The sequence below is a fragment of the Poecile atricapillus genome, chromosome 20 (assembly GCF_030490865.1).
Source record: "Poecile atricapillus isolate bPoeAtr1 chromosome 20, bPoeAtr1.hap1, whole genome shotgun sequence".
Classification (NCBI taxonomy): Eukaryota; Metazoa; Chordata; class Aves; order Passeriformes; family Paridae; genus Poecile; species Poecile atricapillus.
In genome coordinates, this window is record NC_081268.1 from 5,862,477 (window position 1) to 5,887,400 (window position 24,924).

General features: G+C 56.4%; 2 protein-coding genes across 6 annotated transcripts; one reads left to right on the forward strand and one right to left on the reverse strand.

The window, feature by feature from the left end:
- The first annotated feature begins 5,026 nt into the window (after positions 1-5,026).
- Positions 5,027-10,872, forward strand: ASB6 (ankyrin repeat and SOCS box containing 6). 3 transcript variants are annotated; one of them, XM_058853646.1, is made up of 7 exons: positions 5,027-5,133; positions 6,033-6,217; positions 6,606-6,787; positions 7,160-7,266; positions 7,565-7,673; positions 8,164-8,250; positions 8,446-10,872. In XM_058853646.1, exons 2-7 carry the CDS (start codon positions 6,105-6,107, stop codon positions 9,123-9,125), a joined length of 1,278 nt encoding a protein of 425 aa, XP_058709629.1. In that variant the 5' UTR covers positions 5,027-5,133; positions 6,033-6,104; the 3' UTR covers positions 9,126-10,872. The 3 variants fall into 3 exon arrangements, with proteins under 3 accessions (XP_058709629.1, XP_058709632.1, XP_058709630.1); XM_058853649.1 differs by having other exon boundaries at positions 5,079-5,129; XM_058853647.1 differs by lacking the exon at positions 5,027-5,133 and having other exon boundaries at positions 5,398-6,217.
- Positions 10,873-10,975: 103 nt separating this feature from the next.
- NTMT1 (N-terminal Xaa-Pro-Lys N-methyltransferase 1) lies at positions 10,976-14,271 on the reverse strand. 3 transcript variants are annotated; one of them, XM_058853651.1, is made up of 5 exons: positions 14,196-14,271; positions 13,182-13,241; positions 12,236-12,438; positions 11,762-12,014; positions 10,976-11,366 (listed from the first exon to the last, which is right to left on the reverse strand). In XM_058853651.1, exons 3-5 carry the CDS (start codon positions 12,395-12,397, stop codon positions 11,110-11,112), a joined length of 672 nt encoding a protein of 223 aa, XP_058709634.1. In that variant the 5' UTR covers positions 12,398-12,438; positions 13,182-13,241; positions 14,196-14,271; the 3' UTR covers positions 10,976-11,109. The 3 variants fall into 3 exon arrangements, with proteins under 3 accessions (XP_058709634.1, XP_058709633.1, XP_058709635.1); XM_058853650.1 differs by lacking the exon at positions 14,196-14,271 and adding an exon at positions 14,040-14,185; XM_058853652.1 differs by lacking the exon at positions 14,196-14,271 and adding an exon at positions 13,485-14,014.
- Between the last annotated feature and the right edge of the window lie 10,653 nt (positions 14,272-24,924).

Genomic DNA, 24,924 nt, shown 5'->3' on the forward strand with positions numbered 1-24,924 from the left:
TCTGTTGGTCCAATCTGCTGGCCCTCAGGGTGCTTTGGCAGCTCTGGGGGCCGGTTCTGTCCCCTCGGCTGTGTGAATCACGGGCCGGTGTCACTCTGCTCCTGCTTCCCTGCGGGATGCTCCCAAAGACGGGGTCTGGCCCTGCTCAGCACCCAGCTGGACGTGTCCCCTGTCCCCCCGTGCCAGGGCAGCGCTGGGAACCACAATTAAGCACTCTCTGTGTGTTTTAGAATACAAAAAAATTGCCACCAGCCCTCCTGGCTGCTCCGTGCTCTCAGGCTGCATCAGCCCTGGGACCACCAATCTCTGGGGGCCCAGCACAGCCTCGTGTTGCCTTCCTTGCCCAGAGAGCTGCTTGATCCTGCTTTTTTCCACCATGACTGCAGGGACAGACCCTTCCCAGGATGGGGATAACCCCATGATCAGGAAAAACTGCTCTAGGATCAGCCCTGACAGTGACCCAGCAGCGATGGGCACGGGCTGGCCAGGGCTGCTGGGGGGGCCAGGGCAGTGAGGACCCCCCATCCTTGCCCCTCTCGGCTCCAGAGCTGGGAACATCTTGCTGTGATTATTTGGGGGGGCTGATCTTGGCCCATGGATGGGCGAGGGCAGCAGTGGGGGTTGGAGCAGCCCCATCCCTGTTTATAACCCTCTTCCTCCTCCTTGTTTAGGGCCAGACCTTATTCTTGAACTGTCTGGCTTTTCCAGGGGAGACGGCTTTCCCTCAGTGCGTGGCATTAAATAATTAAATGGAGGGAATAATCGCCGGTGAAACCCCCTTGGGTTCGCACTTCCTCGAGCCCTGTGATTGCTGATATTTTTTTGGTTGAAATATGACCTTTTTATGATCAAAGGGGATCAGAGTTCCAAAGGAAAGTTAAGAAAAAAAAAAAAAAGAAAAAAAAAAAGAAAAAAAGGAGGGCAAGCATTTTCTTTTTTTCCCAGTCCTAGCAGTCTGGTAAAGTTTCTTTAGACATGCAAAGATTTACACACCTTTCTGCAGGGTGCCTTAAATTACCCTCCAACTCTTTACACATTTCCATGAGCAGAGCAAGAACAGTAAGTCATTGAGAAATTAACTGGCCTTTCAGTAATATCCCCTGTCGGCCTTTCAGAAGGAGAATGTCTAATGACTTTTTTGAAGTAGAGGTCAGGGTTTGCTTTTTTTAAATAAAACAATCTGTATTAATGCAATTTCCTTTTTAGCTGTAGGATTTGCCCTTTTTTTTTTCCCTCAGCATCATTTTTTTAACGCCACCAGCCACACGAGGCATCCGAAGCAAGACCTGGTTGTTTGAAACATGCACTCATGGTGTTTCTAACCCACCTGTGCAAGCCTTTCTCATTTATTTTTTCGGTAACAATTGTGGTTTAAAATGGACTTTGAAGCTGGCAAGGTGACTCTTGGCTTTGGGCAAAAGGTGGGTGAGCAGAGATGAAGCTGAGCAGGTTTGTTCTACCTGACACCGGGTTTTACTGAGCTGGGTGTGAGCTCTGAGTCCAGCTTTGCTGGGCCAGAGTTGTTGGGCTGATGAGCCAGAGGCACTGAATTGGCAGGGCTGTGCTGGGCTCCTCAGGGTGAGGATCTGTCTGGCCAGAGCCTGCCAGGTTTGCAGCTCTTGGGATGAACGTGTTTCTGTTTGCCAGTCCATCTTCCTATCTCAAAAAAAAAAAAAAAGGTTTAAAACATGATATTTTTTGGTAATGTCACTTTGTGTTTTCCTAGGGGTTTCCTGATATTTCTCTCTCGCTGTGCTAACACATTGTGCTTCCATGGTGCTCAGCACGGCATGGATGTGCTCTGCCAGCCCTCTCCTCACCCCAAAACCACGGGCTGGGGCAGTGCAGCCTCCTTGGAGCACTGCCTGGGATGGTGCTGCTCCTTGTGGTACCCAGGTGTTCCTTCCTAACATTCCCAAAATCTTGCCCTGTGGATGTTCTGGTGCAGAGAAGCTGGGCTGGCTCATCCATAGCTGAAGGTTTTTTCTGACAGTGGAGCTGCACCTCTGCTGCACCCTAAGGAGGATGTTGGGAGTAATGAGGTGGGAAAGAGTGTGGGAATGGTGAGGGCTTGGCAGTGCCTGGCCAGGTCCAGAAACTCTTGGGGTGGGTGGGTGCCCAGCCCCGTGTCCTGCCCAGGCTGGGGGTCAGAGCAGCCCCTCCACGCCCAAGGCACCGGGCAGGGATCGGGGCAGTGCCACCCACAGGGGTGACAGCCAGGAGTGGTTGCTGGAGGAGTCCCCCGTGCCCAGTCCTGCCCTTCCCAGCAGGAATGGCATTTCTGTATTTACTGAGCAACTCCTCTTTCTCCCTCCATCCCTGCCAGACCCCAAAAGTACAGCATGCCCTGCGCTGGCTCCTCTCCTCCTCCTCTCCCCTCCAGCCCTCACAACTCCCCCCACTGCCTCCTAGTTCCCTGTCTCTGTGGTCAGTGGCATTATAAAACACCCCAGCCATCCCCTTGGTGAAGCTTTTTCTCCCAGTTTTCTCATTCCTTCTCTTTCTGCCTCTTTTTTGCTCTTTCTTTCTCTCCCTCTCTTTCTTTCCCTGCCAGGAATCCCAGTCAGTCCCAGATGAACCAATACTCTGTGGCTCTGCTATTTCCCTTTTATTCCCCCCTCCTTCAACAGCGAGATGGGAAAAGAGTGAACTAAAAAAAAAAAAAAAAAAAAAAAAAAAAGAGAGAGAGAGAGAAAAAAAAGAGAAAGAAAGAAAGAAAAAAATCAAAGCGGCACATATTGGATCCAGATGTGCTTACAGCCCTTTCCAGCAATTTAATTAAATTCCCCCAGACAGCCAGGAGGATTTCTTAATGATCAAATTTCCCTGGCTTTCCTCCTAAAATGCCCCTCTTTCTTCGGCTGGCTGTTGCTGTGTCTCCCTGATGGATGGCCAACTCGCATTCTTCCGAGTCCGCCCCGCCAAGGCCATGGGGAGGAAGGGGGCAGAGCCCGGCGCTGTTATTTCAGCCAAACGCCCCATCCAACCCTGGGGCCAGCAATGGCCCTGTTTGCCAAATTTCTGCTCCCAGGAAATGTGGGGATGGGGAGTCATCTCCCTGGGTCTGTGACTTGTGGTCATGGCAGGGACACTCCAGGGAAGGACTCCCGTGTGCTGCTGGCAGGGGAAGGGCTCAGCCCATGGCTCTCCTGCTTTGGCACCTCCCAGGGCTGGTTTGGAGCCAGGTTTGGTCCCACACTGCGTCCCCAAAGCCTCCTTTAAAGCTGGGGGTTACCAGGGTGGGGGCAAAGCCTCTGTGAGGCTCCTGAAAAGGCACATTTGGGCTGGCACAGCCCTTTGGGGCAGCCCAGTGTCCCTTCTCATCCTCAGGGACAGCAGGGCTGGGGTCAGAGGTGGCGGTGGGGTGACCCTGCCTTGCCAGCCCTCCTTTCCCAGCCAACAGCAGGAATGGAGCAGTGATTTCTCCCTAAAACGGTGTCTGTGGAGGGCTGGACCCTGCACGGTCCCCACCAGCCACACGGACAGGGATGGGGTTTGTGTCTTGTGCTGCCACTGTAATTGTGGAGGGTCGGGGTTTTCTTGGGCTGTTGAGGATTTGGGCTTTACTGGGAACGCAGAGGGGCCGGGCTCTGGCTTTACCTGGTGGCAGCAGGAGGCACTGGGACTGGAATGAGGGTCTCCTCTGCCCAGCCCACCCAAAGTGGGGTCCCCTCAGCTGCGCTGCTCTGGTTTGAAACCAACTCAACCCTCTATACAGAGGGACAAACCCCACATCCCTCACTCTTCCCTGCTGCTTTCCCCCTCTGCTCCCTGCCTGGGGTTGGATGGAGTTATTTCCACCCGTACTCAGGCAAGCAATGACAGGATGACACCCCCAAACCCCACCCCGGGGGGCTGCTGGGCTGCAAGCACTGGGGTCCCCCACCCTGGCACCCCACTTTGTGCGGGGAAGGGAGGGGTGGGAAACAGGGGAGACCGTGACAGCATGTCAGAAGAATGCCCAGCCGGCGCGGCCTCCTCGCCCCCTCTGCCCCGGGGCCACGGCTGCCTGCTGGAATCTGGAAGCGCTCCACCGGAATAAAATAAATACGTAAATAGGAAACCCAAGGCGGCTTCAGTTATTGCCGCTCTCCAGAGCTCCCCGCGCTGGCAGATTCCACCAGAATCATAATAAAAATAATGATGATTATGATAATAGAACCAATAAATCCTGGGCTAATGTTTCCCCTGGTAGCTCCAGGCGCTGTGGGCAGCAGCACCGATCACCCCGAGCCCCGGGGAGGCGGCGGCCACCGGCTGCCACCTCCCGGCAAAGCCAGCCCGGCCTGGTGGGTCCTCCAGAGGGAGGGGGGACAGCCGGGGAAAAGGGGGACACCCGGGAGGGGACACATGGGGAGGGGGAGCACGGGGGGATACCTGGGAGGGGGGAGGGCACCGGGGGAGGGGATACTCGGGGCGTGACACCCGTGAGAGAGGGGACAGAGGGGGGGACACCGGGGGGGACAGAGTGGGGGACAGAGGGGGAGACAGAGGGGGGGACAGAGTGGGGGACAGAGGGGGGGACAGAGGGGGGGACACCGGGGGGGACAGAGGGGGGGACAGAGTGGGGGACAGAGGGGGGGACAGAAGGAGGGACAGAGTGGGGGACAGAGGGGGGGACAGAGGGGGAGACAGAGGGGGGGACAGAGTGGGGGACAGAGGGGGGGACAGAGGGGGGGACACCGGGGGGGACAGAGGGGGGGACAGAGGGGGGGACAGAGGGGGGAACAGAGGGGGGGACAGAGGGGGGGACACCGGGGGGGACAGAGGGGGGGACAGAGGGGGGAACACCGGGGGGGACAGAGGGGGGACAGAGGGGGGGACGCCCCCGGCAAGCCCCGGTGTTCCCCCCCCGTCCCGCGCGCGGCCGCGTGCTGCCCCCTGCCGGCCGCGCCCAATGAGGCCACGCCCATTCTGGGGCCACGCCCATTTTGTGACCACGCCCAGATCTGAGCCACGCCCACACGCGGCTCAGCCGCTAAATGAGGCAGCGCCTTACAGCGAGACCACGCCCCATTGGGCCACGCCTCCATAGACCACGCCCTCCCATGAGGGCCCGCCCCGGTCCTGCCCCGCTCCCGGCGGGTTCCGGTTCCGGTTCCGGTTGCGGTTCCGGTTGCGGTGCCCAGGCAGGTGAGGGGCGGCCGGGCCGGGTGTGAACCGTGAGGGGCGGGCGGTGCCGGCGCCTCCCGTCCCTCCCGGTGCTGCTCGGGGCCGCCGGCGGGGGTTGCACTGGAATTTGGGAGTGTTTATTTGTGAGAACGAACCGGGGCTTACGGACCCGTTTGGGGCTTTTTTTCCCCCCTGCTATAGCCTGATCTGCTTCCTCAGAGGAAGGAGTGATGAGCGTGTTTAATATGTCTAAAAATGTATGTATGCAATCAACCTCTCAGGAGTGCTGCATACCCATATTTATTTATTTACATGTACGGGCTGATCAAAACAAAACATTCCGACTTTAAAACATTGTAAAACAAGCAGAAAAAACAAAATAATTTTATTTTTTTATTAGCTTATTTTAGTTTGGCCATTTATCTTGAGTACAGAATGATAAGGAAATGAAAATGTACGTTTTACGTCTCTTTTGTGGTGGTCTTTAGGCAGGCTCATGTTATTCATCCTGCTGTGGGCTCCTGGCCTTTCCTCCCCGTGGGCTGCGGGGAGATTTGGGGGCTCCCTGGGGGTGCACTGTGGGGCTGGCTGGTCCCTGGGGTGGCTCCAGCCCCCTCTCCCACAAAACCAGGCAGGGCTTTGCTGGTTCCAGGCACCCCGGGGCACTCCGAGCTCCCCCAGCCCGCGGGGGCTCTCGCCACAGGGGCTTTGTCCCCAGCCTGGCTCTGCCTGCAGCGGTTCCACGCTGTGCCCAGATAACTGCAGTGTGCAGCTCTGCGTGCAGGAGATAATCTGGAGACACCAAATGGGTGTGTGGGAGGAGATCTGTGCGCTGGGCTGGGCTGCATTTATATAAGGAGGGGGGAGGCTGTGTTTTCTTCTATATCCCAACCTGCTGAAAGCCTTGTTTGTTTTGAAAGGAGGGAGAATCCCCTTGGAGAGGGGGCCTGGGTGCTGGAGGCCCCCAGGTGGGTGTGCACGGGCAGAGCACGATGCCGTTCTTGCACGGCTTCCGCAGGATCGTCCTGGAGTACCAGCCCCTGGTGGATGAGCTCCTGGGGCTGCTGGCCACGCCCGACATGGAGAGGCAGAGCTCCCTGGAGAGGTAACAGCAGGGGCTGAACACCCCGGGGTGGTTTTGGGGGATGGTTGGAGCTCAGGGATGTGGACAAGGTTGGACAACACTGGCTTGGGACAGCCCCCAGTCCTGGGGAGCAGCTCATCCCACAGACCCTCCTGCTGTTCTTTGGGAACGTGGAGGTGAAGCAAGGCAAATGCAGGAACTATGGGTGCTCCCCAGGAGCAGCCCTTTCTGCCTGACCCCTGGCAACAAAGCCTAAGCTGGGGCTCAGCTGCTCTGTAACCCCACAGCCAGGTTGGGGACCCACTGGGTACAGCAGCAGGGATTTTCCTTCTTCCCTGGTGCCACTTTGACCCTTGCACACCTGAGCTATGTTCACTGAGTAACTGCTGGGTTTTTTGTGTTTCTCAAGCCCTGCCTGCCTGGACAGTGACAGGAGCCAGCTCTCAGCTGTGCGAGGAGTCCTGGAGAGGGAGACCCACTCCCCATTTTATCAGGAAGGTGTGAACTATGCCCTGCTGAAGGTCAGCGAGCTGGGGCTTGTCCCTGCTGCAGAAATCCTCCTGGAATTTGGTGCTGACCTCAGCTTTGAAGGTGAGACTGGTGGGAAGGAGGCTGGACCAGGAGGAACCAGCAGATGAGAAGCTGCCCTGGGAGGTGGGGATAGCTGGGGCAGAAAGAAGGGATGCTACCAGCTCAGACCACTCCTGCTGCTTGCTGGAGTAGTGTGTATATGCCTCGTGGAGACCCAGCCACAAGGATGGACTGAGGGACACCAGGGACTTGGGGGCTTTTGGCAGGATGGAACCATTGGAACAGCAGGGCCTGGAGCACCTGTGACAGCCCTGTTTTCACAGGCACCACTGTGCTCCCAGGACCCTCCCCAGCTGTCCCCTTCCACTCTTGGCAGGTGCTGGGGCCATTCTGGGGAAGCCCTTTGTTCTCTCTGACTGTTTTTACCCTCAGACCCAATCACCTACTACACCCCCCTGCACATCGCGGTGCTGCGTAACCAGCTGGACGTGGTGGAGCTCCTGGTGCGCCACGGCGCCGACATCAACCGCCGAGACCGGGTACGGCTTTGCTGCCTGGGCACAGCCAGGCTGAGCCCCCCAAGCCTGAGCTGCTCTGGTGTGTGGGGACAGCCCTCCTGCTGCCCTCCCCTTGGCACATCCCTGTGCCCGCTGTCTGTAGTGCTCCAATGCTGTGGCAGAAGGTCAGGCTGCCTTTGGCTGAGCCCCTGCCTTGGAGCAATGTGTGGGAGGAGGCTGCAGAGACACTCTTACTGTGGCCAAGATAAAGCCCCAACAGCGACTCCCTGCAGTCACTCACAGTCTGCAATACCTACCAGTGTTTTTAACTGTTCTGCAGATCCATGAGAGCAGCCCCCTGGACCTGGCCAGCGAGGAGCCCGAGCGGTTGCCGTGCCTGCGGCGGCTGCTGCAGCTGGGGGCCGACGTCAACGCCGCTGACAAGAACGGTGCGTGCGCCCCACCCGGCTCCCCCAGCCGAGGGTGGGCTGGGGCAGGGCACAGGGCTGGGGCCATTTGCTGCTGCACCTGCTCCCTGCTTACAGACAGGTGTGGGAGTTGGGAGGAAGCTGGTGGAACCTCCCTGTGCTCGGTATTTTCTCTTGGTGTGCTGGCTGTGTGAAAAGGGCTGAACCTAGCTCTGTGCAGTCCAGGGGAGGTGGGATGGGGCTGTGCCTCTGTTGTCCTGTGGTGCCCACTTACTCTAAAACTCACTCTGCTGTGGCACATACACCCACTGAGGCCACCACCAGCCATGCACATGTGGCCTGTGACTGTCCCCACAGCTGGGTACCATCATGAGGACAGTGGAAGCCTCTGCCAGAAGAAGGGTTGTCACACCTATGTTTGGCTGTCTGGTGGTTGGGGTGGATTGTTTTCCTTCCTGCCTTTTGGGGTGTCACCATGTTGTCCTGTGGCTGACTGATGGCTCTGTTGCAGGGAAGACAGCACTGCTGCATGCCCTGGCCAGCAGTAACAGTGGCCAGATCCACAACACTGACAACATCCGTCTCCTGCTGGAAGGAGGTAAAGAAAACCTTCTCCCCTTTCTGGGCTGGCTGATTCTTTGTGCAGCACCAGGCGCTGCCCTCCTGACTCCATTATGTTCCTGCTGGATCAGAGTAAAGCCCAGTGGTGCTGGAGTTGGTGCTGGCCTGGCCTCACCAGCTCCTCACTGCACAGTTCTGCAGTGTCAGTTATGTTCTCTGTCCCTTCCTGCAGGTGCAGATGTCAGGGCTGCCACCAAAGATGGTGACACTGTCTTCACCTATGTCATCTACCTGCTGGGAGAGATGGTATTCAGCTACACCAAGGAGCAGGCCGAGGACATCGAGCGCTTCTGCTTCTGTGTCACGCAGCTGCTGCTGGCCCACGGTGCCAACCCCAGCGAGTGCCCAGCCTCAGAGTCCCTCACACACTTCTGCTTAAAAAGCTTCAAAGACTACTTCCCAATGCTGCGGTTCTTGCTGGAGTCAGGTGCTGCCTACAACTGCTCCCTCCACGGTCCCTCGTGCTGGTCCGGCTTCCACATCGCCTTTGAGCGCCTCTGCTGGCACCTCAGTCGCTCCGAAGATGAAACCTATTTCACAGATCTCATCCAGAAGGGTCAGACTCTGCTGGAGCTCATGATGGCCAGTTCACAAGCCATCCAGCTGCCCAGTAATTTTGAGGTGAACACCAGCAGCTGTAGGTTCCATGGAGAGAAGGTTCAGACTCTGTTCTGCTCTCTGAAGCAGCTGGAGCGCTCGCCACAGGCACTGAAACACCTCTGCAAGGTGTTCATCCGGCAGTGCCTGAAACCGTGGCCAGTGGATGACAAAATCAAAGCTCTGCCTCTCCCAGACCGGCTGAAGTGGTACCTCTGCATTGACCATGCTGCTGCTGGGCACGAGGGCCTGTGAGCCTGACAGTGCCTCTGTCTGCTCCCTCCCCAGTCCTGCTGTGCCTACAGCCAGCATGTCTCTGCTCTGAGACAGTTTTCTCTGCAGCAGGAGGTGCTGCCTGAGTCCCTCTCTGTGGCATTCCCGGGGTTTTCTTGGGCACAACGTCACACGTGTTTGTTAAGGTCTCGTTGCTCTGGGGCACATCATGGGGAGGCAGGCAGAGCTCCTGGGCATGGGGGAGCTGGATACTGGGGCTGGTTTGGAGGGAGATTAAGCAAAGGCCTGGGGGCAGAATCAGTGGGCTGGGGGCTGTGACTGGACAAGCAGCCTGTCCCCTCTCTCCCAGCTCTGCCGTGGGTGGGTGATGCAGTGCCTTAGTGTCCAGAGGAGTTGAGAGATGCCTCGGGGTGCTGGGAGAAGGAAGAGGTGTTCTGGCTTTCCTGCCTCTGGTTCTGGTGGTGGAAGCAGGTCCAGCATCATCCTGTGGATGTGGATGCCTTCCTTGCTCAGTGTGGACTTCTGACACTGGGAATGGGAGTGAAGGGAAGCGGGGCTGGGAACGGTGCTGGACTGCTTCCCACCCTCTGAGTTTCTGCACCCCATCCTGGCACAGAGGACCATCCACCAAGGACATCTGAGAGTTACTGGGCTCCAAAACACACAATGGAATGTTTCCTGACTTCATGGTGTGTTCCCTGTGCAAGGATGAGGAATGGGCTGTCAGCAGCTGAGTGCCTTGTGCCTCCTTCCCCATTCCTTGGCTCTTTCCATTGGTGACCACTCCCAGGATCTTCTTCAGTGCCTCCTTCCCAGGAACAAGAAATTGCTGCACATGGAGGGCTGATGTTCCAGCCTTGCCACATCTGCCTGGCTCCCTTTCTAGGCACCTGCTTCCTCATGACATGCCAAAGCCTGGCAGGAGCTGAACCCCACACAGTTTTGTTGGTTTGTTTGTTTTTCATGGGGAACAGATGTAGAAGATGAAGAGGAAGAATCTGTTCTGATTACAGACACTTTGTATCTGAGATTCACTGGCAGTTGGAACTGGAACTGTGTGTCCTGATGAACTGGTGCTTAAAAAAAATCCAATAATGTGATCAAGTTCTGCCCCGGAATGGGAACTGAACCATTAAACGAGGCCTTCTATAATAACACCAGGGGCTTGTTTTTACTTAGGAGAAGTGGGCTGAAGGACAGAAACAAGGGGATGGCTGGAGGGTCGAGCTGCAGCAGACTCTGCACTGGGCTCACCCTTGGCATGCTGCTGTGCCACCTTGGGTCAGTGGCCAGACTTGGGTAAATGAAGGGAATATAACCAAAGAGGAGATGGGAGTGTTTAAAGCCAGGGGATACTGTGGGGTGCTGGGGGAGCAGCTGCAGCGTCACAGCCATGGGGCTGGAGGTGATGGGCAGGTCTGGGAGCAGCTCAGACCACACCAGTACACTCCTAGAAATTGCAAGGCTTTGTTTGGGATACCCTTATCCCTGGAGGAGGATGTGGGGGACTCGGGGTTACACACACCTCCCTTTTTGTTGCCCATGTAGGAGATCTGCCCCCTCAAAGCCCCAGAACCCAGTGCTGCCTCCCCACACCACCGCAGGGGATCAGCAGAGGCTTCTCCCCTTTGCCTTGCCCAGCTCACTGCTGAGCAGCAGGAAGGGGTGAAACACCCGAGCAAAGAATGGAGCCCAGTCCATCCAAAGGTGCCCCAAGCTCCTGTTCATGAGCAGGAGTCCTGTGCACTGCAGTCAGCAACCTGCAGCTGCCCATGGATCACCTCGTGCATGGGAGACCCTCTTGCTCCTGTCCAGAGCCCCTGAGGGTGGCACAGAGCCAACATGCATCTGACAAACCTCACGTGCAGAAGTGCAACAGCAGGAAAATGTATTTGGCAAACACCTCTTTTCACAAACAGCAGCAACTTGGAAGACAAAGTCCCGTCCTTGTCACCAGCCCCTGGAAGGGGAGTCACGACATGGGAGAGACCTTTTCCCACTGCCCTCATCTCATGGCAAAGGTGTAGACGTGGTAGATCTCATCAGGGAAGTTCTCCTGGCGCTCCTCAGCCAGGAGGTGCAGCCCAGCTCTGCGGATGATCTTATGGACCACGTCCAGGTCCCGGCAGACGCTGCTGTCCACATCGTCCATGATCACACCCTCCTGAGCCATGTTGTCCTTGATGACCACGATGCCGTTGGGCCGCAGGCCGGCACGGCAGCGCTTCAGGAAGTCAGAGAGGTGGTTGTCAGTGAGATGTCCTGGAGGGGCAGAGCAGGGGTTAGAGGACAGAGGATGACGAAGGGGAGGAAACCCAGAAGCTGCATTTGGGATCCCTCCTGATCCAAGTGGCCAAACACTTGAGACATGTGCAGGGAAAGCTTTAGCTTGGGGGCGTCCAACTTGTGTCTCACTACTCAACTCCATCCAACCCACACCTCTGTTCTGGCCTCTGTGAGCTTGGAGGAAAAGACTCTTGGGGGGAAAAGTACAGGGCCCCTCCATGGGATGGGAGGCAGCTGCCCAGCCCAGGCCCCACCCATGCTGCGATGCTCATCCTCCATGCAGACCTCAAGCTGCTCTCCCCAGTGCATAGGGCACCTGCCCCTCAAGGGAAGGGACAGACTGGAAAGACCCCACAAGCAGTGACCCTCACCGATGACCCACTGGATCCAGATGACATCATAGGAGTTTGGCTCAGGGCTGAAGTCCTGGAGGCCGCAGCAGAAGTAGTTGCGCACCCGCCTGCCCTCCTCACCCAGGTAGCTCTTTGCCTTGGTGAGGAAGTCCTCTGTCACATCCACCATGTCCACTGTCTTGAAGAGGGGCAGCAGCAGCCGCTTGGTGATCCGGCCAATGCCAGCCCCACAGTCCAGAGCACGGGTTGTCCCCGTCCGGTTGGGGCCATCCTGCAACAACCACCGTGAGGGGTGAATCCCACTGTGAGGTCCCCACAGAGGAGAAACGGGACAACCACACAGGGCAGGACTGGGGTGCAGGGAACCCGCTGCAGGGCGAAGCTCTCCCAGCATGCAACAGAGGATCCCATGGAGTAATTCAGAGGGAAGAGCCCAGCTCCACGCTGGGAGAAGGGCGGGGTTTTTGGAGCACTACTAGCTGTGCCACCTACCCGCAGAAACCTCTGCAGGAACTTTCTGGAGCTGTTGATGTCGATGCTGGAGATGTGGCCATAGCCCCCCAACATGCCATCCACTGTGGCGGGCACATCCTTCCAGTACTTCTCTGCCTTGGAGTAAAACTCAAACTCGTTCTCCACCACCTCGCTGGTCATGCTGGCCGAGGGCACGCGCCCGCACGGGACTCACTGCTCCCCTGGCATGGGAGAATCCCAAACCAGCGAGGAATGAGTCAGCTCTGCCAGTACCCCACATCTGTTTATCACCCCTTTCCCCTCCCCAGGGCTACTGCAAACTCCAAAAACTTTCAGATGAGAGCAAGAAGGAACAAAGACCTAAATTCTGGTAGATTTCAACAAGCCCAAACCCCCTCCCTGAGCAGACGCCTCAGCCAGAACAGGCATGGCAGAGCCTTGCTCAGCAATACACTTAATTATCTGATTATTTTTTAAGGCTGACCCACCCTTTTCACCTATTCTGCCTCTCCTTTCTGTCTTAACATTTTACAGATTAGATGTTTATGTGTGGCGACAACCCCATCAGTCACCTCCAATTACATCTGGAGTTGCTAAAAGTTATCCTGAGCACCTACCTGAGGATTGTAAATCTCAGCCGTGACCATAAGTTAGATATTTGCAATATAATAAAGTCAAGGTATAATCAGCAATACAAGCTATAAATCCCCCCCCAGGCATCTCATAATTCAAACCACTGTGGATTTGATTAACTGCGCTGGGGATTAGAAACTAGATTTAAGGTGGCCAAAGGGTAAATTCAAGGACTTCAAACACCTTTACAAATAAAGAAATATATAGAATTTGTGGCCGGAATTTGCTGGCAAATACCCCATTAGATACAAAACGTTTTCTATGGCAGGTCTGGTGGCCCCACGTGGCTTCAAACAGCCTAGGAGTAGGAAAGGGGGAGATGACAACTTACAGGTCACCGGTGGAAATCCAGTTTGGCTCAGTGGTGCCAGGAGCTGGTCTGAGCTGTGACCTAGGAGCAGAGAAGATGGGATTTAAGTGCTAAATCACCTGTCCAGTCCCGTAAGTGTGACCGTGGCCCCAGGAAATCACAGGTAAGAGACACGCCAGCCCCACAGATGAGGCTGGGGGACAGGAGCTGCTGCTGCCCCTTAGCTCCGAGGCTGCATCACGAGTTCAGCCAGTGCATGGAGGCTTCTGGCTCCACTTTGAGCAGTGCTCCTCTCTGATCTCAAGGGCTGGTTCCCAGGCTCACCCTCCCGGCAGTGACCCCATTCCTTGGCCTGGGTTTGGCTTGGCGAGTCCCTGATGGCTCATTTCTCACGGTGTCACAGGCTACCAGCACAGACAGAGAGCATCCAGTCCCCCTAATCCAAACCTAAACCTGCACCCGAACCCTTCCTGCAGCCCAGGAGCCCCAGGAACGCGGCCGGTGCCCGCGGAAGTGCGGGCAGGGGAGGGCCAGGCCTCGCCCCACGGCCGCCGCAGCCGAGGGGAGAAGGTCACACGGTGTGGGGGGGACCCCGCCGTGTGGGGCCCTGGGCCCGAGTCCCGGGGCCGCTCGCAGGCCGGGGAGCGGCAGGGGAAGGGGGTTCGCGGGCCGAGGGGGAGGTGGCTGTGCCGCCGGAGAGCACCCGGGGGTCCCATCCCGGGCCCGGGGGGTGTTACAGCAGCCCCGGGCGGTGCCAGGGGCGGTCCCCGCTGTAAGGCCCGACCCGGCCCTTTCCCCTGCCGCCCATCGGGGCTGAGCCCCCCCCGCGCTCCAGGCCCGGGCGCTGGGAACCCCGCGGGCCGCCGGCTGCAGCCCTACCCCGGATCCGGCCCGGACAGCTCCGCCGGCCCCTCCCGGCCCCCCCGCGGCCGCGACCCGGGGAGAGGCGTGCCGGGGGTGCCGGGCGGAGCCGGGGGGTGCCCGGTGCCGCCGCTCCCTCGGGCCGCGGCCGCGACCCCCGGGCCCCCCCGTTACCTCCGGCGGCGGCCGCGCGCTGCCCCCCCACGGGACGGGCAGCGGCGGGGACCAACCAGGCGGCGCCGTGATTGTGACGTCATTGTGACGTCACGCGCGGGCCCTGCCCCGCTCTCCCAGTGTTGCCCGTGCGGGGGCGCTCCGAGGCGGGGCGCGGGGGTGCTCAGCGGTGGGACGGACTGGGACAAACTGGGACAAACTGGGACAAACTGGGACGGACTGGGACAGGCGGGGGCGGACTGGGACGGACTGGAATGGACTGGGACAGGTGGGGGCGGGCTGGGACGGACTGGGATGGACTGGGATTGATTGGGATGGACTGGGACAGGCGGGGGAGGACTGGGGCGGACCGGGCAGCCCAAGGGGAGCCCGCGGTCACCTCTCGGTTCTTGAGGGGCAGGCTGCCACGGAAGCCCGGCCGGCTGGCAGCGGGGTGGCGGGACCCGGGGTCGCCTGAACAAGTAGCTGCGGGGGAGTCCTGGCCGCGCTGCCCGCGTGTCCTCGTTCCGGCTCCTGCTTCTGCCCCGGTCCTGTCCCGCCGTTGTCCTTGTCCCGGTCCCGGTCCCGGTCCCGGTCCCGTCCCCGTCCCCGTCCCCTCCCGCCGTGTCCCGTCCTGCTCGCCAGGGGGCGCTGTTGCCCCGCCTTTGCGCCGCCGCCGCCGCGGGAACTTCGGTGTGTCCTGAGGGGAGCGGGACCGGCTCGTGCCCCGGTACCGGCACACCCGGCACCGACAGTGCCTGGTACCGGCACACCCGGCACCGACACACCCGGCACCGACAGTGCCTGGTACCGACACACCCGGCACCGGCACACCCGGCACCGACAGTGCCTGGTACCGACACACCCGGCACCGACAGTGCCTGGTACCGGCACACCCGGTACCGACAGTGCCTGGTACCGGCACACCCGGTACCGGCACACCCGGCACCGGCACACCCGGCACCGACAGTGCCTGGTACCGACACACCCGGCACCGGCACACCCGGCACCGACAGTGCCTGGTACCGACACACCGGTACCGACTGACACCCCCGAGCACTGGCCCCTTCCCATAGCTGTGCCCATCCTGTGCCCATCCTGTGCCCAGCGCGGGCGCTGACCCCACTGCTCCGTGTTCTGGCTCTGCCGTGCCCTCCACCATCCCCTTCTGGGGTCTCATCCCGCCCCACCACAGGAGGGGGTTAACAGGGCCTGGGGGTGCCCAAGGCCTTGGGAAGAGGGTTATTGTGGGGACAGTGACAGTGACAACACCGGTGTGGTACAGTCATGTCTGTGGGGAATGGAGGCTGGTGTGGATTCTCTGCTGTCTAATATGTCCTTCCCTCATCTTCCCCAGAAATCACCCAAAGCTGTCAGAGGGCAGTGGCCAGAAGGGCAGTGCTGCATGGGCACAGGGAGAGCAGGGCCCATTCCCAGTGGTCACCTCTCCCAAAATGTCCTAATGGCCCTAACAAGGTCTTGCTGTCCCCAAAACAGAGCTGCTCACCCCACGGACATCCAGAAATCCACAGCACAACCAGGATGTGGCCTCAGAGATAGAGCTTCTTGCCATCCTTCCAAGGGATATAGGCAGAAAGGGAGTCCCCATCTCTGGGCAAGCAAACATAAGCCTGGGACAGCTTTTGGGCCCCCAGGTCCCCTGAGTCCCTGTGAAAGGACCTGGGTGTGCTGGGGACAGCAGTGACCTGAGCTGGGGACTGAGTGCCCAGACCAGGAGGATGTCTTTAGTCACCTGCAGAGCAGGGGACACAATAAGAGCATCTCTGTGCACAAAAAGCACTGCTTGCACCCCACTTCGTTTTTCAGCTTTTAAAGAAACAAGGCTCTTTGTCACCAGGGAGGAGACTCTGAGCACAGAGTGGTGGCACCTCGCTGCTCACAGGCAGGAGGGGTGTTTGGGAGGTGCATGGGGCTGAGTGTCCCCATGCACAGGCACCTGAATGACCCAAACCCACCAGTTTTCCCCTCACCAAAGCTGCCAGCAGCCACTGCATTGTTCCAGTCGTCACCTGTGTTTCCAAGCAGGCACTGGACACCTGCATCCCATCCATGCCACAGATCTTCCATGGTGCCTGCAGTATTTGCTGCTAACAAAAGGCACTTTTATCCTTTATTTCACTGAGCTGCACTGGGGATCCTGAAGACTCTTTCTATTAAGCCCCAGCCATCTCCTCCATCCTTCCTTACTGTCAAAACCCTTCATGATGGCAGGAAGGGAATGGTGCTCCTTTCCCCTCCAGGGGCTGGGGCTCTGCTTTGGCCCCTCAGGTTACAATGAAACCTGCAGCAGTTGCCTCAGCTCAGGGGCAGATCTTGTTTGCAAATGTTTCCTTTGATTTTATATTATTATTGTTATTAATTTCATTAAGGCAACAGAGTGTGGCTGAAAATTAAAAGGAAAACTAAATTGAGCATCCCTGAGCTTGCCATGTTTCTGAGCCCAGCTGGGGATGAGGGTCCCAGCACTGAGGATTCCCTGTTGAGTCCCACTCCTGCTGGAGGTGGGTCCAACCTTGGGGCCAGTTTGTGCAAAGCCAAATCTGCAAAAGAGAGTGGCAGCAACAGCCACAGCTCCAGCCACGCCGCAGAGCCGCCCGTGCCTTCCCGGGCTCAGCTGCCTCCCCGTGGTCACTGCTGCTGGGAAATGCTTTTCCTCTGACGGGTTTCAATCTTGTCACTCAGTAATTCCTTGTGTGACAAGACAGAAAACACCCCCCAGACCCTTTTCTCCAGCCCATTTGTTTCCTTGCACGCCCTCCCTCCTGCTCCCACTCACTCACCACCTTCCAAGGCAATCATGGTGCTGCAATTGCTCTTCAGGAATATTTTTTTTTCTTTTCCCCAGGTGCTTAATCACCCTTATTACCCTTTTCTGATTAATTAATTCTAATTAATTTTGCACTATCATTTTTGAGAAGAGGTGACCAGGATGGCACATGTTGTTGCAGGTGATTTGCAAGGCAGGTCCTGCAGTGCTGGCACGGCCCTTCCCTCCGTGCCGTTTAACCCGGGTCCAGGTGGGCACCTCCTGCCTGTTTGCTGCCATTGATGGCAGTTCATAGAGCACTGAAGCTTCCAAGGCCATGGGAAGAGCCCTCAGGTACTTTCCTGGGAACCACATGGGATGTTCCCATCTCCTCTGCTCTGCCTTGGCAGCAGGGTTCAACCTGCTCCCGTGTCCGAGTTTGCCCAGCTCCTTCAGCCAGCTCTGCTGTGCCATGGCAAAGGCTTGGGAAGTCAGAATAAAATAGGTCAGGGCTTCTCCATGCTCTGCCAAGAGCCACCAAGGCACTCAGAGACACCACAGAGACACTGGTCCCTTTGTCACCTCTCATGTTCCATCACTGCTGCCAGTCCTTCTCCAGGTACCAGCAGGAGCCTCACCTGTGTTACCCAAGGGCCTTTGTAGCCAAAAGCTGACATGGTGTGGGTGATCCTGCCCTTAAACACAGATGCCTTGGGAACAGAGGTCATTGTCCCTTTGCTGTTTGTTCCAGACGCAGCCCCTGGTCTGCACCTCATCCTTCATCCACCATCATCTCTTCATCCAGTGAAGAGAGGGGACATGGGCTGAGAGGCTGCAGCCACACTCTTGCCCTTGTCAGGGCTTCCCATGTCCCTGTCACCAGCCACTGGTCACTGTCCCCAAACAGTCTGGAGCTGTTCAAGCACTTCTGCTGGCCAGGTGAGCACCCAGCACGGCTCAGGGCTGGGACTGTCCATCCCACCTCACTCCCTCGGCTGCTGGCTCTTGTCAGGAGGCTGCAGCACCACCACAAACACTGCTGACCCCAGCAGCAGCCCAAAATAGAAAAAATATATTTATTATATGTAGTATAATGGATATGGTGGACTATAAACTGCAGCTAGTAGATAATGGGTATAATGAATATATATATAAATACTATGTATATAAATACTATAGATATATAAATACAATGTGTGCATAATGTGAATATAATAGTGTACATATGTGTGTATATACACATATATAGTGTAAATGGACCATTTATTCCTACATATATTATATATACAGCATACTATATATATATATATATTTGTATACCATATACTATATACTATATATATATTTGTATACCAGATAGACAGCTAGATATAGGTATATGCATATATATAGGTACAGAGATATAGATAAAGATATAGATATAGATATAGATATAGATATAGATATAGATATAGATATAGATATAGATATAGATATAGATATAGATATAGATATAGATACATACATAATATAAAAACCGTTTTTATATCTTTGTATGGTGTGTTTACCATGTTTTGGTGAGGGGGAAGAGGGAGAGAGAGGGAGTATGTATGTGTGTGCACATGTAGATCACACTCAAGCTCTCCTGGCTCCCTGGCCAGTGCAGGGCAGTGGAGAGGAAGAGGAGGGAGAAACAGAGCAAAGGTACAGCAGGGAGGAAAAGAGAGAGAATGCAAACTGCTCCAAGTTACAAATGCTCCCCTCTTTGATTAATTGTACTTTCTGTTTGATAAATGTTACTCATGAGTATAAAATATGCAAAGCACTTAGCAAGTTCACACTGTTTAAAGAACTCAACTAACTAAATTAAAATTCGATGATAGAACAGAGCCGCTGAAGAGCAGCGTGGCAGCGCTGTTTGGGGAGCCAGCCCTGGGCCACAGCCACGCAATCCTGCCTGTGCATCCCTCCCTGGAAAACCCAGCCACAGCATCATCCAGCCCAAGGAGAGGTGGGTGAGGCCGTGGGTGGGGATTTCTTGTGTGGTCCCCAGTGCCCTGGTTGGGTCCCTGTGGGGTGGTGAGTGGCTGTGAGGGATCACTCCAGAGCATCCTCACCCCTAATCCCGGTGTGGGGCTGTTTGCTGGCTTGGATGAGGCAGGGCTAAATTGCCTTAATTTCTAAGCTCTAACAATTGCATCCAAGAAACCTTCTCCAGTGACCCAGTGGTTCCAGTCTACCACCCACACCCCACACCAGGGGTTTTCTGGCACTGTTGAGCCCCACAATCCCACCTTGTGCCCCCACCCCCCGAACCACCACATCACCCTGGTGAGTGACACCTCCCTGCACACTCCCAGTGCTGTATCCTTCCAGCCCACTGAAGAAAAACAACTCAGCCCCTCTTGGCTTTCCCAGGCAGCTGAGCCCCCTCAGGTCACAGGGAGACCCCAGCATGGGAAGGTTGAGGGATCCATTCCCCCTATGGGAGTCCTGCCAGCTCCTATCTCTGCCCCAGCTCAGGGGCTGGGGGATGCAGCGAGCACTCTGGGGAGGATGAGGTGTGCCCTGGGAGGATGCAGCAGGAGGATGCAGAGGGAGGATGCAGTGTGGACACCGAGCAGTGCCCCTGGCTCCCAGTGCATGGCTCATGCCCAGCTTGCACTGGCCACACTCCTCAGCCTCCAGCTCTCTGCCATCCCACCATCCCAGGTGAGCAGGGCTTGCTGGAGGCGGCTGGGCTTCGAAAGCAGCAGCAGCAGCTGTGTCAGGCAGGTAGCAGCTCCCTCCTGCCTGCAGCTGAGAGGAGAAAGAAGGAGGAAAACCTGGCCTGGATCTGGCCTGACTGAACTCTTCCCTCTCTGATTCAAGAACCCCACTGGAGAGGTTTGAGTTGCTGGACGGCCCACAGGACCCCAAGCCACCATCACCCTCCCACAGCACCTCACTGGAAACCTAAAAACATCCTAAAAACAGCCTTAACAGTGATGGAGCTTCAAGTTCTTAATTTCTGTAATGCCAGCAAAACCAGACAAAATGCTGGTGCTGATGGGGAAAAACTCTTCAAGTTTTACTGCCATTTCTTCACGTTCTCATTCTCCTGAGCCTCCTGCCAACCCTCCAGCCAAGCCCAGCTCTCAGGGCAAGAAGATGTGGGCAGGGAATGAGCAGGACAGAGGGATTTGACCAGGGGAAAGAGAATGTTTTTCTCCAGAGATTGAAGCCCTCACTAGGTGAAAGAATCCTTCTGCAAGGCGTGACCCTGCACCTCCAACCGGCAGAGACTAAAATAATCCACACTTTGCAAAACTTTCTGGGAGATTTGGGCAGGCAGGGATGAGCTGGTGTGGCACCACAAGGCGCTGCTGCGGAGCCAGCCCCGAGCCCAGCCCCGAGCCCAGCCCCGAGCCCAGCCCCGAGCCCCCGGCGCGGCCCCGGAGCCCCCGGCACATCCCATTGCGGCACGGCCGATGCCGCTCCCGGTGGGAAGAAGCCGGCTCAGCTTATCCTTGCAGTTTGAGCAATGATTCGCCCCTGTGAACCCACCCGGCTGTAAATCCTGGCACAGACAAGCCCCAAACATTCATTTCAGGCAACGCAGTTTGTGTCTTCTCGGCATTAGCATTTGCACTCTTATTAATTAATACTTGTTAAACCAAGACTAAAAATAAAGCGCTCGGCTCCCTTTCTCAGCTAACGCCTCTTTGCCCTCACCCGGCAGCACGGCTGGGCTGTGGCAGGCTCAGCACCCAGCTGCTCCCTTCTCCAGAGCCAGAAATGGAAGAAAAGGACTGTGTTGGAACAGGAATCCTGCTAAAGGAAAAATCACCCCTTCCTGCAGCACCTTGCTGGGACAAGCCAGCCTTCCCGAGCATGGCTATGGGCGTGGGGGCAGTGACAGGGACAGCAGCACACACAGCATTTAACTTTTTTTCTTCCAGCTTCTGAATTTGTTTTTCTTTTGCTGTCCTTTTTCTTCCTGGGCTGGGCCAGCTTGGTTGCACTTCCCATTCAGAGCTGATTTAATTTCCCAGGCAGGACATCCCGGTGTTCAGGAAGGAAATAGTTCATCGTGGTGGGCACAGGTGAGCTCAGTGCCTGCACACAGGTAGGTGCTGCCACCGCTGCCTTCAACAGCATCCAGCAGGCAGCAGATGCTGCAAGAGTCCCTTTTTCCTGCCTGGGACTGGTACTGCCCATCAGCATCCCTTCAGATACAAAGCAAGTGGCTGCACATGTGGGTTAGTGCTGCTTCTGGGGCACCTGTGGAGGAAAAAAAGGCCTGAAATGGGAGTCAGAAAAGCTTTTGTGGAACCCCAGGGGTGAAACCCAGCTGGGTTTGGGCCCAGGTCATGGTGCTCCCCACCACAATCCAGCCAACCATTAAATCTACCAGGCTCCATGTTTCCTCTGTTCTCAATTTCCAAAGCTCTTGGGCCCAGTTCAGATCTCAACTGAGCAAGGACAGCAAACTCTCAGACCAAACACCTTCCCATATAGATTCTATAGATTACACAAAGATCTACAGCACACAGACCTATGGAGCATTCAGAGCCAAGGCACGGTGCTGGATGGATGAGGCTGTGCCAGCCACAGTGCCTCAGTGCTAGTGCTGGGGAAGGCAGCCTGGCCTGCAATATTTAATAACATTAATGATAATAACAGTAATAATAGCAATAAAACAACAGTAATTTGTTAGTTAACCCTTATTAGTGAAAAACAAGTCTGCAAAACTTATACGACTCCAGGAAAGCCCCAGGTCACCAATCTGATTGACTTAAACCACCAAACCTTGTAACTCTTGGTGATTCCTCTGCCTTGGGTGTTCTTCCCAGAGCCCCTTGGCTTTAATTTGCTGGAGAAGCTGGAGCTCAGGATGCCATCCTCCTTTGCTGTGCTGTGGCAGCCAGGTGTGGATCTGTGGGATGCCAGGTGTGGATTTAGGGGGTGGAGGGGCTCTCCCAGCCCAGGCTGTTGGAAGGAGAAGCTGATGGCCAGGTTTCCCCTGAGCATGGTTGGGTACCAGGGCTGGCAGCAGGAGCAGCACTTGGGGATGCAGCACAGCTCGCACGCGTTGGGAGTGAATGTTAATGGTACCAAGCTCCTGGGAGAAATGATCAAATTCTTTGAATAAAGCGGGTAGGAGAGGAAGGGGAGGGGGAGGAAGGGAAAATAACTCCACAGATTAATTTTGCTGATGAAAATTAAACTTGGGCATTGCTGAACCAACCCCAAAATGAGCAGCTTTGGAGCCACAGCTCAGCCTGGGTTGGGTCTGCTTGAGCTCCTGCCTGTGCCCCCAGACCTCCCAGTGGGTTCAGCCAGGGGCTCCCTGCATGGCCCTGGGACAGGACCATTTCAATGCCAAAAATTTTAAAAAAATAAAATTAAAAATGTTGTGAGCTTTTAATTAATTTGTATTAACTTCCTTTACTTAAAGACTTGTTTTTCTCCACTTTGAGGGTGCCTCCAAAGGTCCTCCTGGCCCAAAATGAAGGCAGAGACTCAGCAGTGATCACAGGACTCGGGGAGCTGCTGCTTTAAAAAGAAAATAAGGTAAAAGTTTGGGAGTGGACCATGCCATGAGCTGCAGGATAGAACCCTCCCAGCCAGCAGCTTCCTCCTGCTCTGCTCTTCTTGGAGTTGGAAAACCTCCTGTGGAGCCTGAGAAGTCCAGTGGGAGGGAAGTGACTCCAGCATTCCCAGGATGGCTCCAGGGGCACAAAGGGACTTCCCTTGGCTGGAATCACCATAGGCACGTTGGCTGGAGCTGCAGAGGGCACAGGGCTCTGAGCTGGGGGCACAGGGAAGCTTTGAAGCTCTGTGCTGGGGCTGGGGCTGCAGCAATCCTGGGGGTGGGACTCCCCTGCATGTCCTGCTCAGCTGCACCCCACCTTCCCTCCTGCCTGTGCTGCACCACCAGCCAGCCCCTCTTCCTGGCTGTGATTTCATTTTGATCTTGGGCTGCTTCCCTCCCTCCCTTCATCCCTCCTCCCTTGCTGGCTGCTGCCAAGTCCGCAGGTTCCTGCTGTGACCTTGAGCTGGTTTCTGGAGCTGCTTGTGGGTTTCTTAAAGGAGCCATGGGGTCTCCCACCACCTCCCTTCTGCTGTCCCAAACTCCAGCCCAGCCATGCACTGGGCCCCCTGGGGTTGGGGGGAACAGGGAGTGAGAGCAGGGCCCCCCAAGGACACAAAAATTGGGAGAGGGTGGAAGGAGCCAATTCTGTGGCCACAGCTTGGCCACACTCACCACTATCTCCTGCACATTCTCTGAGGTCAAACAGCCACTGGGAAGGGAGCTCCTGGCCACCAGTCCCAGCTCTGTGCATGGGCTGGAGTGGGCAAAGCCCCCAGTTGCAAGTGGTACTCAGAGACAGCGGTGGCATGGGAGGTGCTTGGGCTGGGAGCTGCACCCACCTCTCAGCACAAAGGGGGGTCTGTGGCCCTCCCTGGCTGTGCCGTGACCCTTGAAGCCACACAGCCTCCAGCAGCAGCAGGGAGAGCTTGAAAGTGAAGGTGACACCAGCTCCTCTCCAAAGCCAAGCCACGGGGCACATGACAGCCTCGGAGAGATGCTCCTGGTTTCCTTGCTGGCCACGTGTGTGTCTGTGCCAGCACAGTGTGACTCACGGGGAAGCTGATGCTTGCACCCAGCAGTGGGTGTTGCACAGAAACTCCAAATCCCATGAGCATCCCTCTGCCCCAGTGAGCAGTGAGCAGTGCCTGAGGCTTCAGCAGGACAAAAACCCCTCAAAATGCCCTCACTCCAACTCACCTGGGAAAATAATTCTCCAGGTTAAACCCCATGTGGGATGTGGTATGGCCCCATGGGGAGTCTCAGCTCTTGGGCTGAGACTGAGGAGCCAAAAAGCACCTCAAAGTGCAAACAACTCTGGTGAGGATGTGCACATGGAGACTCTCCCAGGAGCAGCAGTGTCCTGGTGCTCAGGCCACAGAGGTTTTAAGCCATCATTTAGATAAGTTGGACAGGCTGAGATTTCAGCCTTGCTTGCCCAGTCCAGGCCATACTAAAAGCTCCATCAGCCAGAGAAGACCCCAATCAATAGGAGCCTTCAAGGCAAGTCATAAAACTCTGAAATTATGCAGGCAGCTCTCAGTGCTCCGCAGCAAAGGCAGTCTTTAATTCATGGGGATGCTCCTGGGGAGCCAGTGAGAGGGCTCTTAAATAAGGGAAAAGAACAAGGGGCTGCACTGCTGCCACCTTCATGGGGTGTACAGGGCTCGGAAGGTGCTGCAGTGGCAAACCCACAGCTGAGCCTTCCTCCCTGCCCCACCCAAACACCTCATACACAACCCACTGGAGATGCTGAAGAGATCCAAGGGTGCCTCCAAACGCCACCTTGGAACATCTCCCAATCCCAGGGAGATACTGAGCACGCAGCACCCCTCTCTGCCACCTCACAGCTCCAGAGATCGTGGGACTCCATGGTCCTGGGGACCCCAAAACCAAGCAGTACCCTCTGAGTACCAGCAGCACCTTCTGCCTTGGACATGGAGCTCATGGCGGCTCATAATGGCATGGGAAGGAGTAGGAAGGGATGTTCTCAGCCCCCTCTATTATAGATACAAAGAGGGAAACTGAGGCACTGCAGGGTTGCAGAAGCAGAAGGGATAAAGGATAGTTACAGGAGAAATTCAGTAGGATCCTTGACCTGGAGCAGGCCAATCGCTCAGGGAATGAAAACCCAGGGAAAAAAAGGCCATAAAATGTAAGAGTCACATTTGGACCACACAAAGGCACCAACAGGCCACCAAAAGTCACAATGCAGTAGCCAAGGTATCCTTGGGAGCCTCTTATCCCACAAGGAGAGGAGAAATCTCAGCTTTGCCACCTTCACCCAAGCTGCTGGGGCTGGTGCTCTGCACAAGGAGCCAGATCTGGCCCTGGGTGACAGGAACCAAAGTGCTCTGGGCTGTTGGGGCAGCACAGGGGGCTCAGCCATTGTCCCCACCCCACCGTGGGGCCAGCTCGGGAAAGCCCAA